The sequence below is a fragment of the Muntiacus reevesi genome, chromosome 3, assembly GCF_963930625.1.
Source record: "Muntiacus reevesi chromosome 3, mMunRee1.1, whole genome shotgun sequence".
In the NCBI taxonomy this organism is placed as follows: Eukaryota; Metazoa; Chordata; class Mammalia; order Artiodactyla; family Cervidae; genus Muntiacus; species Muntiacus reevesi.
In genome coordinates, this window is record NC_089251.1 from 141333787 (window position 1) to 141345821 (window position 12035).

The window sequence follows — 12035 nt, forward strand, 5'->3', positions numbered from 1 at the left end:
GGTCGCAAAGAATCGGAGATGACCAAGTGACTGAACAACAACAAACAACTTCTTTTCTACTCTTATGCTTCCACTGAGGTTCTCATGGTCTTACATGTCTAACAGCCTGTGCCAAGCATGCAAAGTCCTAGCTGATCTTTACCAGGACCATTTCTCAGGGCTATCTATAACCTGTGGCGATGAGGCAATGTTTTCCTCTGGGACAAAGAACAGACTTTCTTACGGTTTGCTATAAAACCAGATACAGTTGCTTATAATACTATTTACAGTTGATGTTCATCATCAGTGGATTCAGTGTTTCTCTCCTGTAACACAACCCACTACATGTGCAAGCATCCCTCTGAACTCTGTGCATCACTGCAATGGGACTTGGGAAACAGGGACTGACACAAATATGCTGATTAATGCTTCCGCTATTAACCAGGCTGTGAGTAACAGCCCTTTGTGTCTTATCCAACAACCTTGTGTCTCCCGCCAACATCCAGGAAGCTATAATAACAGGCTAAGTTATTAGCATGTAAGTAGAGTAAACTCAAATGTATCTGATGGTGGAGCCTCTTCTCCACATCTACTCCATTGCCCACACATTCTTTTGAAACACTCTTTCTTCCTCCTTTTGCTTCTTTGTTTCTTCTTTTTCTCTTTATTTGATTATCATAGTTTTAAAATTTCTTTTTCCCTACTAACTTCAAAATTATATTTTATGTTTTTATTTTTTTATTATCCTTAGGTCATGTTCATGTGCCTCCAAAAAAAAGGTGTGACAGTGTCTTTCTTCTTCCAAAGTCTACAAAGATTTCAGCATGCTTTAGCACCATTTATACCATCTCTTTTCCTTGTTACATTTGCCTTTTAATTTAATTTCGCCTCATTTTCATTTTCCTCTCCTTTCAATAGTTTTCTTTTTTGTTTGCTGTAAGTAATTGTTCAGGTTTACCATATGTTTACCATTTTGCTCACCATTACTTCTTGCATCCTGATCCTTCCTTTTAGTTTTAATTCTTTTCTTTTCTTTAAGCAAAGTATATCCTTAAGTAGTTCTTTTAGCAAAGGTTTGTGACAGGTAAATTCTTTCAGTCACTTTACCTGAAATACCATTTTTTCATCCTCACTCTTTAGAGACTGCAATAGCAAATGTTTTTCACACTAGCATGCATAAGAATCATCTGCGGGAATTTGCCAAATGCAGATTTTCTGGGGTTCATTTGAGATTCTAGGTTAGTAGTTTCGGAAGGGATGGGACAGGATTAAACTTTTTCAGCCACCAGTTAAAGTGATTCTGATGTAACTATGTCAAAGCCACACTTTGGGAAGAAATAGGGCTATAGACAAATGCCGTGGGGAAACTGTTTAGTTTGTCTTTTTTACATTTTTTTCCTTACAAAATTTATACATACACATTATAAGGATATTAGAAAAATAGAAAAATGAGGAAGAAAAAGTCAATTAATTATGTCCAAACACAATTGCCTGTAATATGGTTATTTACAATTGATGTTCATTATTCACACAATTCACAAGTTGCTCAGTTGTGTCCGACTCTTTGAGACCCCATGGACTGTAGCCTACCAGGCTCCTCTGTCCATGGGATTTTCCAGGCAAGAATACTGGAGTGGGTTGCCATTTCCTTCTCCAGGGGATCTTCCAGACCCAGGGGTTGAACCCCGGTCTCCAGCATTGCAGACAGACGCTTTACCGTCTGAGCCACCAGGGAAGCCCGATGTTCATTATTAGTGGATTCCAAATTTGCAAATGCACCTACTCTCTAAAATTTATTTGGGACTCCAAAATCAATACTTGTGGGCATGACACAGCGCTCACTGGGTCTGCACTGGTTTCCAGTTTAGGCAAGTCACTCTTTGCCTTCTATTTCAGCTCTCCTGCAAAGAAGACCAGAGGATGGAGCCAGTAGGGGGCAGTGTGGTGTAGCGAAAGAAGCTCTGGTTCTGCGATCACCTGGACAGGGTTTGAATCTCAACTCTGGTACCTGTCAAGGGAGTGCCTCAGGCAAGTCAGTTAACACCTCTGAACCTCATGGCTTTCTATGAGGATGATTTGCTTTTAGTATTTAAGATTATGATCTATGTGAGAGATATATATACAAGAATGTATTTCTCCAAACAACAGTGATTCAGTATTCACTAATTCAGTGTTTCCAGACTTTATGGAATATAACTACCAGTTTGAAAATGGACTGTATTTTTCCCCAGACTTTCTAATATGCTTCAGGTTTTTTAAATATTGCTGTTGAGATCCGTATGATATATATTTCTTACCCAGGTCAGCCTCTCCCATTCTTCATCACCATCTCTGTGGCAGTGGTTTCAACCTGGCTGCACATCAGAATCACCTGGGGACCTCTCACAAAATCCTGATGCCCAAACCCCATCTCCAGAGGTTCAGATTCAGTTGTTACAAATCGGGCCCCAGGTATCAGTAGGTTTGAAAACTCCTAGGTTGTTCCAGAGTAACCTGGAGCAGAACCTGGTGAAGAAGCAAATGGTCTCAGTACACCATGGAGCCGCCCATCTGGCAGCCCCCTGTCCCTAAGGAGTAGTTCTCCCCTGCGCCCAGCCCTGCTCTGGCCGTGGCCCAGCCCTCTGCCCACCAGAGCCTGGACTCCCCCTCGTGTCCTTTCTGGGACGGTGCTGCTATTCGTGCTGCCGAGTTCATGCACAGGAAGCCGGTGAGCTTCTACAGTAGAGAGCTACACGATGCTTTTACTGTGAAAGTGAAAGTCGTTCAGTCGTGCCCACTCTTGGCGATCCCAGGGACTATACAGTCCATGGAATTCTCCAGGCCAGAATACTGGAGTGGGCAGCCTTTCCCTTCTCCAGGAGATCTTCCCAACGCAGGATCGAATCTAGGTCTCCCATGTTGCAGGCGGATTCTTTACCAGCTGGGCCACCAGGGGAGCCCAAGAACACTGGAGGGGGTAGCCTATCCCTTCTCCATTGTTATCTTCCTGACCCAGGAATTGAACCAGGATCTCCTGCATTGCAGGTGGATTCTTTACCAGCTGAGCTACCAGGAAAGGCCCTTTTACTGAGCGGCTCCTTAATCTCCCTTCAACAGTACTGCACAAGCCTAACAGAGAGAACACGCTTTCTGGAAGGTTGGAGGTAATGGAAGGGAAACACAGAGCAAAGAAAAATGCAAACCAGACACCAGAGACGAGGCTCCACAATTCAAGAAAAAAGAGCCATCACTACCGAAACAGCCTGTGGGCAGATCCAGACCCCTGCCTTCAGCTCCTTTCTCTCATAAGCAGTCCGTGGGACACTCGCAGGAGAACATCTCCCAAAGTCAGAATAATATCCCAGAAAAGGTGTCTCTACCATTGTAAGGTAAAAACAGGCAGCTTTCTGCCTGATAGACTCAGCAGGTAATCATTGAATCAAATGCATACACACACACAGACAAAGAAAATTCTCAGAGTTCAGTCTCAGTTCATACCAAGGAGTTAGAGAAACAGCTTCCTAAATGTGAGTTAGCATGGCCCTCACATATACCTAAGATAATGTTTTACCTTATTATACAAAACAATCCCAACCTCACCACCCCACAACTATTTCCTGTCTTCCTGCTCACTAATCCTTCCCAGGTTTGTAATTTCTGCATCTTTTTCAAGCGTCTGAGATAGCCACATCTGGCTCCACAAAGAAATAGCAAGGCATTGAAATCACTTGCTTTTCTATTGTATCAAATCATTTTCTTAGGTAGGGCATCTATCTCCAAGACTAGGTTTGTCAGTAGTAAAAGGCAAGTTGAGGTTTATTATCCTTCCCTACTTCACCCTGGGTAGTTGGGGTAGGGGCAGAGTATGCAGAAATGAGAAGAGGAAAGAAGGTTTCAACTCTTTTTCTCTATTTTATGGTTTTGGATTTTGATACATTTTTGCATTTTAAGATGTTTACTAAACATTATTGCATAAGCATTGTCCCAAGCTATGAAAGTGAAAGTGTTAATCAGCCGTGTCCAACTTTTTGCAATCCTATAGATGGTAGCCTGCCAGGTTCCTCTGTCCCTGGAATTCTCCAGACAATAATACTGGCGTGGGTTGCTACCCCTTCTACAGGAGATCTTTGCATGCTATGAAATAGTGTAGTTAAGTACTTTTAGTTGCTGAAAAAAATCTTATTGACCATAGCCTACTTAACTATGTAAATGTATATTAAGTTTGTTTCCAATTTTTATTATCTTAAGCACAAGCTGCAATCAAGATTGCCGGGAGAAATATCAATCACCTCAGATATGCAGATGACACCACCCTTATGGCAGAAAGTGAAGAAGAACTAAAGAGCCTCATGATGAAAGTGAAAGAGAAGAGTGAAAAAGTTGGCTTAAAGCTCAACATTCAGAAAACTAAGATCATAGCATCCAGTCCCATCACTTCATGGCAGATAGATGGGGAAACAGTGGAAACAGTAGCTGACTTTATTTTTCTGGGCTCCAAAATCACTGCAGATGGTGACTACAGCCATGAAATTAAAAGATGCTTGCTCCTTGGAAGAAAAGCTATGAACAACCTAGACAGCATATTAAAAAGCAGAGACATTACTTTGCCAACAAAGGTCCATCTAGTCAAGGCTATGATTTTTCTAGTGGTCATGTATGGATGTGAGAGTTGGACTATAAAGAAAGCTGAGCACCGAAGAATTGATGCTTTTGAACTGTAGTGTTGGAGAAGACTCTTGAGAGTCCCTTGGACTCTGCAAGGAGATCCAACCAGTCCATCCTAAAGGAGATCAGTCCTGGGTATTAATTGGAAGGGCTGATGACTGATGTTGAAGTTGAAACTCCAATACTTTGGCCACCTCATGCGAAGAGCTGACTCATTGGAAAAGACCCTGATGCTGGAAAAGACTGAGGGCAGGAGGAGAAGGGGAAAACAGAGGATGAGATGGTTGGTTGGCATCATCAACTTGATGGACATGGGTTTGGGTAAACTCCAGGAGTTGGTGATGGACAGGAAGGCCTGGCGTGCTGCGATTCATGGGGTCGCAAAGAGTCGGACACGACTGAGTGACTGAACTGAAATAATGCTGCATTAAACATCTCTGTATTCAAAACACCTTGCTTAGGACTATCTGCTGAGGATGGATGCTGAGAAATAAAACTGCTGAATCATAAGACAGATATATTTGTTAAATTCTTGATAAATATTGGCAACACTTATCCAAAAGATGTGTACAAGCTTGCATCTCTGCCAGAAAATTGGATGGGAATGATTTTTAAACAATAAATGGCATGATGAGATCTGCATTTTAGAAACGTCTGACTTCATGTCTAGGCCTGGTAAGGTGAGGTTTTGGTGGTCCACGTGTAGATGGTAGGAGCCTAGTAAAAGCTAGAGGGAAGGCTTCATTAAATAGACTTAGCCACCAGACAACCAGGATAAAAGTAAGGTCCCTACTGGCCTTAGAACCACCATGAATATAACACAAAACTGAAGAGAGCCTGAAGTGGATTCTTCCTCTATACCACAATTGTGACATGATGCTGTGTCTGCTAGATTTGGTTGGAAATTACTGCAGCATCTGAGGACCCCTGGGCTTCCCAGGTGGTGCTAGTGGTAAAGAACAAGCCTGCCAGCTCAGGAGATGTAAGAGATTTGATCCCTGGATCAGGAAGATCAGGAGGAGTGCCCAGCAACCCATTTCAGTATTCTTGCCTGGAGAATTCCATGGACAGAGGAACCTGGAGGGCTGCGGTCCATGGGGTCACAAAGAGTCTGACACGACCGAGCAGCTTAGCAGCACGCACACAACTGAGGACCCTTGAGGATGTTTTCTATCCACATAAAGTTACTTTGTGCACAAATGCCATCTACATGGATATCAGAGCAGCAAGAAGCACACAATCAAGCTTTTATTTTTAAATCAAGGTTTTGTTTTTTAAAAAACAACTGAAATATTTTCCTTTATTTCTTATCCCTAAAATATGCCATGCTCACTCTCATACTTCTAATTTTCAGGCTGATTTTTCCATGTTCTAGAGAGATTTAATGTCTTCAAAATAAATGTTTCTCAAGGAGTACTTTAGAACCTAAAAATAGTAGCTATAGCACTAGAGTTCCCTTTTACGTCACTAAGAAAGATAATTTTTATAAATCATTTTAAATTGCCCACTTACAACTAACCAGAACTTAAATCTCTTTTTTAAGACAGTAAAAATTGCATTTTAAATTCCATTACACAAAGTATATTGATCTGAAGCTCAGGTCTCAGACATATTAACTCTAACCACTACAGCAACAATTTTAACCAAAAATGATTATCATTATCACTAAAAAATCATCAAAATTATAATAAACATGAAAAGGAGAAGATGCTTATTTCATGTAGCCTAATTTTACTTTCCTTTGTATCTTTGAAAATTTTCCTAAAAATTAAAATTTCAAAACTGTCTACGGGGACAACATGACACAACATTTTTTTCAGGATAAATCTTAGATGTTACTCCATCTATCCATTTATTATGTATCTGTCTAAACTGGTTCTTGTGTAAGAGATGCTTTTCATAAAAAATGCAAATGATTACTTTTATAAAAAATTCTGGTCCATACACTTAAAATTTTCAGTTTGATTTAAGAATACACCAAAAGTCATGGAGTGTTGAGCACTTTCAAGAATATAATCAGGTGGGAGAGAAATTCAAGAGGGAGGAGATATATTATATATATATATATATATAGTCATGACTGACTAGCAACATTGTATAGCAGAAACCAACACAACACTGTAAAGCAGTTCAGTTCAGTTCAGTTCAGTTCAGTTGCTCAGTCGTGTCCAACTTTGCGACCCCATGGACTGCAGCACACCAGGCTTCCCTGTCCATCACCAACTCCCGGAGCTTGCTCAAACTCATGTCCATTGAGTCCGTGATGCCATCCAACCATCTCATCCTCTGTCGTCCCCTTCTCTTTCTGCCTTCAATCTTTCCTAGCATCAGGGTCTTTTCCAGTGAGTCAGCTCTTCGCATCAGGTAGGTCAAGTATTGGAGCTTCAGCTTCAGCATCAGCCCTTCCAATGAATATTCAGGACTGATTTCATTTAGGATGGACTGCTTGGATCTCCTTGCAGTCTAAGGGACTCTCAAGAGTCTTCTCCAACACCGCAGTTCAAAAGCATCAGTTCTTCAGTGCTCAGCTTTCTTTATAGTTCAACTCTCACATCCATACATGACCACAGAAAAACCATAGCCTTGACTAGACGGACCTTTGTTGGCAAAGTAATGTCTCTGCTTTTTAATATGCTATTTAGGTTGTTCATAGCTTTTCTTCCAAGGAGCAACCATCTTTTAATTTCATGACTGCAGCCACCATCTGCAGTGATTTTGGAGCCCAAAAAAATAAAGTCTGTCACTGTTTCCACTGTTTCCCCATCAATTTGCCAGGAAGGGATGGGATCAAATGCCATGATCTGAGTTTTCTGAATTTTGAGTTTCAAGCCAACTTTTTCACTTTCCTCTTTCACTTTCATCAAGAGGCTCTTGAGTTCTTCACTTTCTGCCATAAAGGTTGTGTCATCTGCATATCGGAGGTTATTGATGTTTCTCCTGGCAATCTTGATTCCAGCTTGTGCTTCATCCAGTCCAGCATTTTGCATGATGTACTCTACATATTAGTTAAATAAGCAGGGTGACAATATAAAGCCTTGATGTACTCCTTTCCCAATTTGGAACCAGTCTGTTTTTCCATATCCAGTTCTAACTGTTGCTTCTTGACCTGCATACAGATTTCTCAGGGGGCAGGTCAGGTGGTCTGCTATTCCCATCTCTTTCAGAATTTTCCACAGTTTGTGGTGATCCACACAGTCAAAGGCTTTGGCATAGTCAATAAAACAGAAATAGACGTGTTTTTTTTTGGAACTCCCTTGCTTTTTTGATGATCCAGAAGAGGTTGGCAATTTGATCTCTGGTTCCTCTGCCTTTTCTAAAACCAGCTTGCATGTCTGGAAGTTCACGTTTCGAGTATTGTTGAAGCCTGGCTTGGAGAATTTTGAGCATTACTTTGCTAGTGTGTGAGATGAGTGCAATTGCGCAATAGTTTGAGCATTCTTTGGCATTGCCTTTCTTTGGGGTTGGAATGAAAACTGACCTTTTACAGTCCTGTGGCCACTGCTGAGTTTTCCAAATTTGCTGGCATATTGACTGCAGCACTTTCACAGCATCATCTTTGAGGATTTGAAATAACTGAGCTGGAATTCCATCACCTCCACTAGCTTTGTTCGTAGTGATGCTTCCTTAAGGCTCACTTGACTTCAAATTCCAGGATGTTTGGCTCTAACTGGGTGATCACATCATCGTGATTATCTGGGTCATGAAGATCTTTTTTGTACAGTTCTTCTGTGTATTCTTGCCACCTCTCCTTAATATCTTCTGCTTCTGTTAGGTCCCTACCATTTCTGTCCTTTATTGTGCACATCTTTGCATGAAATGTTGTAAAGCAATTATCTTGCAATAAAAAATAAAAAAGTAATTATAGTAATAAACACTTTGTTGTTACTGTTTAGTTGCTAAGTTGTGTTTGACTCTTTTGCAGCCCTATGGACTATATATAGCCTGCCAGGTTTCTTTGTCTATGGGATTTCCAGGAAAGAATATTGGAGTAGGGTGCTATTTCCTTCTCCCAGAGATCTTCCAACCCAGCAATTGAACCCGGGTCCCTGTGTCTCCTACATTGGCAGGCAGGTTTTTACCACTGAGCCACCAGGGAAGATCAATAAATACTTAAAATAGTAGAAATAAGAATACATTCAATTTCTTCAACTAATTTTCTGCAGAATATAATTGGCTTTCCTCTAATATCAACTCTGGTTTTAATTACTTAGATGAAGAAAAAGGTTTTTGCCTATTCTTTTGACTGTCAAATACCAAGAAGATAATGCTTTATATTGTGCCAAAATAGTGAAATACAAAAACTGCTTTGCTCCCCAAAGTACACTAAGTGTCACATTTTACGAGATAGTAATGGGTAATCGCCCAGTAGCCTGTGGAGAAACCCTCAATTAATAAACAGTTTTTTCTAAGATAGGAATAGAAGCAGAAATGGTCAGCTACTATTGAAGAGTCTACCTATAGTCCTAGAAGTGTGATCGGTCTGCTCCCTGTTATGTTCCACTAATCCTGTTGCTCTTCTGGAAATTACTGAAGCACAAATCATGCATTCTATGAGTCATAACTGTCCACCACTACTCTGTTATCCTTCTTGCTCTCCAGGGCAACCTCAAAATGCATTTCCAAATGAAAATTACTTCCTAATTTATAATAAAGAGTGAGAAAACTATTGAACAACAACAAAAAAAACTGGTTTTCTTAGCAATTTTCAATATTTAGCAGAAAGAGTAGATTCAGAAGAAGAAAGATCCAATCTACAGGCTTATTCTCCAAGACAGTCCTCAGCTCCTCTCTGCTCCCCACACACTCCTCAGCACCCTCCCAGGCTCGAGAGGCCAACAATGGCCAACAGGTGCTTGGGGGGTTAATGGGCAGTGGGTGGTGGTAGGCCTGGGTTAATGTGTCTGTGAAGCCCTTAGAACAGCACCTGGCACATCATTAGCAGGTGTGCTCGCTATTCTCATCTTCAGGATTATTATCGTTATTAGGCAATGGTGAATCAGTCTTATTCCTTCTCAGTTACTCTGGAACATTCTGGAAATTCTGAGCCAGTGAAGAGGACTCCAGAGTGTCTCACCACAGATAAGTGTACAGGGTCCTGAAGTGCCTCTAATCTCCTCCATTGGCCAGGCAGAGCCTCTGGTGACGTGTTTTCCCTGAGAGGCCATGATGGTTCTCTTGCTGCTTCTGTAGCACCGGGACCATGGCCTCCCCCCTGAGCACAGTGAAGGGACGGCTAGCAGGTGCAGCTTCCACAGCAGCTGCCTGCCCACCCACGGCTGTGTCATCACGATGCCTAAAGGTGATCTCCTCACCAGGATTACAGTCCTTCTATATGCTCATCGGGCTTCCCAGGCGGCTCACTGCTACAGGATCCACTTGCCAATGCAGGAGATGCAGGAGATGGGGGTTTGATCCCCTAGGGTTAGGAAGGTCCCCTGAAGTAGGAAATGGCAACCCACTTCAGTAATCTTGCTTGGAAAATCCCATGGACAAGGAGACTGGAAGTTCATGGGGTCACAAAGGGTCGGACATGACTGAGCTACTGAGCATGAACATGATGATTCATTAAAGTGTAGTATGTCTCTTCTTTTATAGGTTATTTTCACTCTGTTTTATTTGTCAAAGTGACTGATGTTTATATAATGACAACTATCTTTCCAATGCTACCCTAAATATTGAGTAGAATATAGACAGATGGATAGAAGATAGATAGACAGATAGACAGATGATAGATAAAAGAAAGAAAGGTAGCTGGTAGGTAGGAGATTGATAAATCACATAGTTCCTACTCTCTAAAATATTACAGTGCTATTGAGGAGCTATTATTCTCATGAAATAACTAGATAAATGATACAACACAGTCAAATGTTTGAGTGTGTAATACAAACTACCAATGTTCAAAGTATTCTAATATGAAAGAGATCATTTTAGGGGGCTCCAAAATCACTGCAGATGGTGACTGCAGCCATGAAATTAAAAGACGCTTGCTCCTTGGAAGAGAAGCTATGATAAACTAGACAGCATGTTAAAAAGCAGAGACATTACTTTGCCAACAAAGTCTAGTCAAGGCTATGGTTTTTCCAGTGGTAATGTATGGATGTGAGAGTTGGACTATAAAGAAAGCTGAGTGCTGAAGAATTGATGCTTTTGAACTGTGGTGTTAGAGAAGACGCTTAAGAGTCCCTTGGACTGCAGATAGATCCAACCGTCAATCCTAAAGGAAATCAGTCCTGAATATTCATTGGAAGGACTGATGCTGAGGCTGAAATGCCAAGGCTTTGGCCACTTGATGCGAAGAACTGACTCACTGGAAAAGACCCTGATGCTGGGAAAGATTGAAGGCAGGAAGGAGGAGGGGACGACAGAGGCTTGGATGGTTGGATGGCATCACTGACTCGATGGACATGAGTTTGAGCAAGCTTCATGAGATGGTCAAGGACAGGGAAACCTGGCATGCTGCAGTCCATGGGGTCATAAAGAGTTGGACAAAACTGAGTGTCTGAACTGAAGAGTCAGGGAAGACAGCATAAAGTGCTTGGTTGTTACTGATCCACTATTTGAGAATCAGGTAAAATATTGATTGAAAGAATTGACACAGATGAGTGGGGAAATAGGAAGAGAAAAAAAATGACAAAGTGGGAAAGATTCCACAAACCACTGATTTTGAGCTTGGGAAATTAAAGGGAAGGGAAAGTAAAAAACCCCAACCATCTGAAACAAAGAATTTATGCTAGAAAGTAAATGGGAAAATCATTCATTCATTCAACTGTAACTAACAATAATTAAGGTACTGCTTGGCATTGCTGTTAGGCAGAATTCAAGCCAAGTTCTGTGACTAAAGAGAGTCCCTTACAGAAGAATGACAATAATGACAGGTATGGCGGAGGAGGTAAGTCTGGAAGAAGACCTAATAACATCCCCACATACACGCCTGGCCATTCTCTCCCATCATCAACCTCCACCACTAAGACTAAAATTATTTTGGAGGTGCTAATTTCAAAGTAACCACAGGAAGTATAAAAGAGAGAGCTGAGGACAAGCCAATGGTGACAAAACAAAACATACCCTTGAAGAGGAAGAAGCAGGATGTAAAGCTGGGAAACAGGAAGAAAACAAGTATCAAGGGCATTTGAAGCGATGGCAGGGCCCTCAACATGCATGGCAAGCAGGAAGGAACAGGACAGGAAAATTCCCCACAACAGAAGCAGAGCATATTGAAAGGCTGAGACATCAGCTGACTCTTGGTTTCCATGTGGTATCTGAAGAGTTGCACGTGTCATGTGCTTTTTCTGCTCGTCAGGCCATCCCAAGCAGTACACTTCCCAGACAGGCCATGTGAGAAGGAACACCCGAAAGACAGTATGGAGTCACAGGGCAAGAACAATTGGCTGCCTGCAAATAGTTATTCATAC

General features: G+C 41.5%; 1 protein-coding gene across 1 annotated transcript in view; it reads right to left on the reverse strand.

Annotated features, from left to right (window-relative positions):
- Positions 1–2505: 2505 nt before the first annotated feature.
- ZDBF2 (zinc finger DBF-type containing 2) overlaps positions 2506–12035 on the reverse strand; it is a 46081-nt gene continuing 36551 nt past the window's right edge. Inside the window, exon 6 of the mRNA XM_065928928.1 lies at positions 2506–2660. Coding sequence (XP_065785000.1) covers positions 2506–2660 — 155 coding nt within the window. The remainder of the gene's footprint in view (positions 2661–12035) is intronic.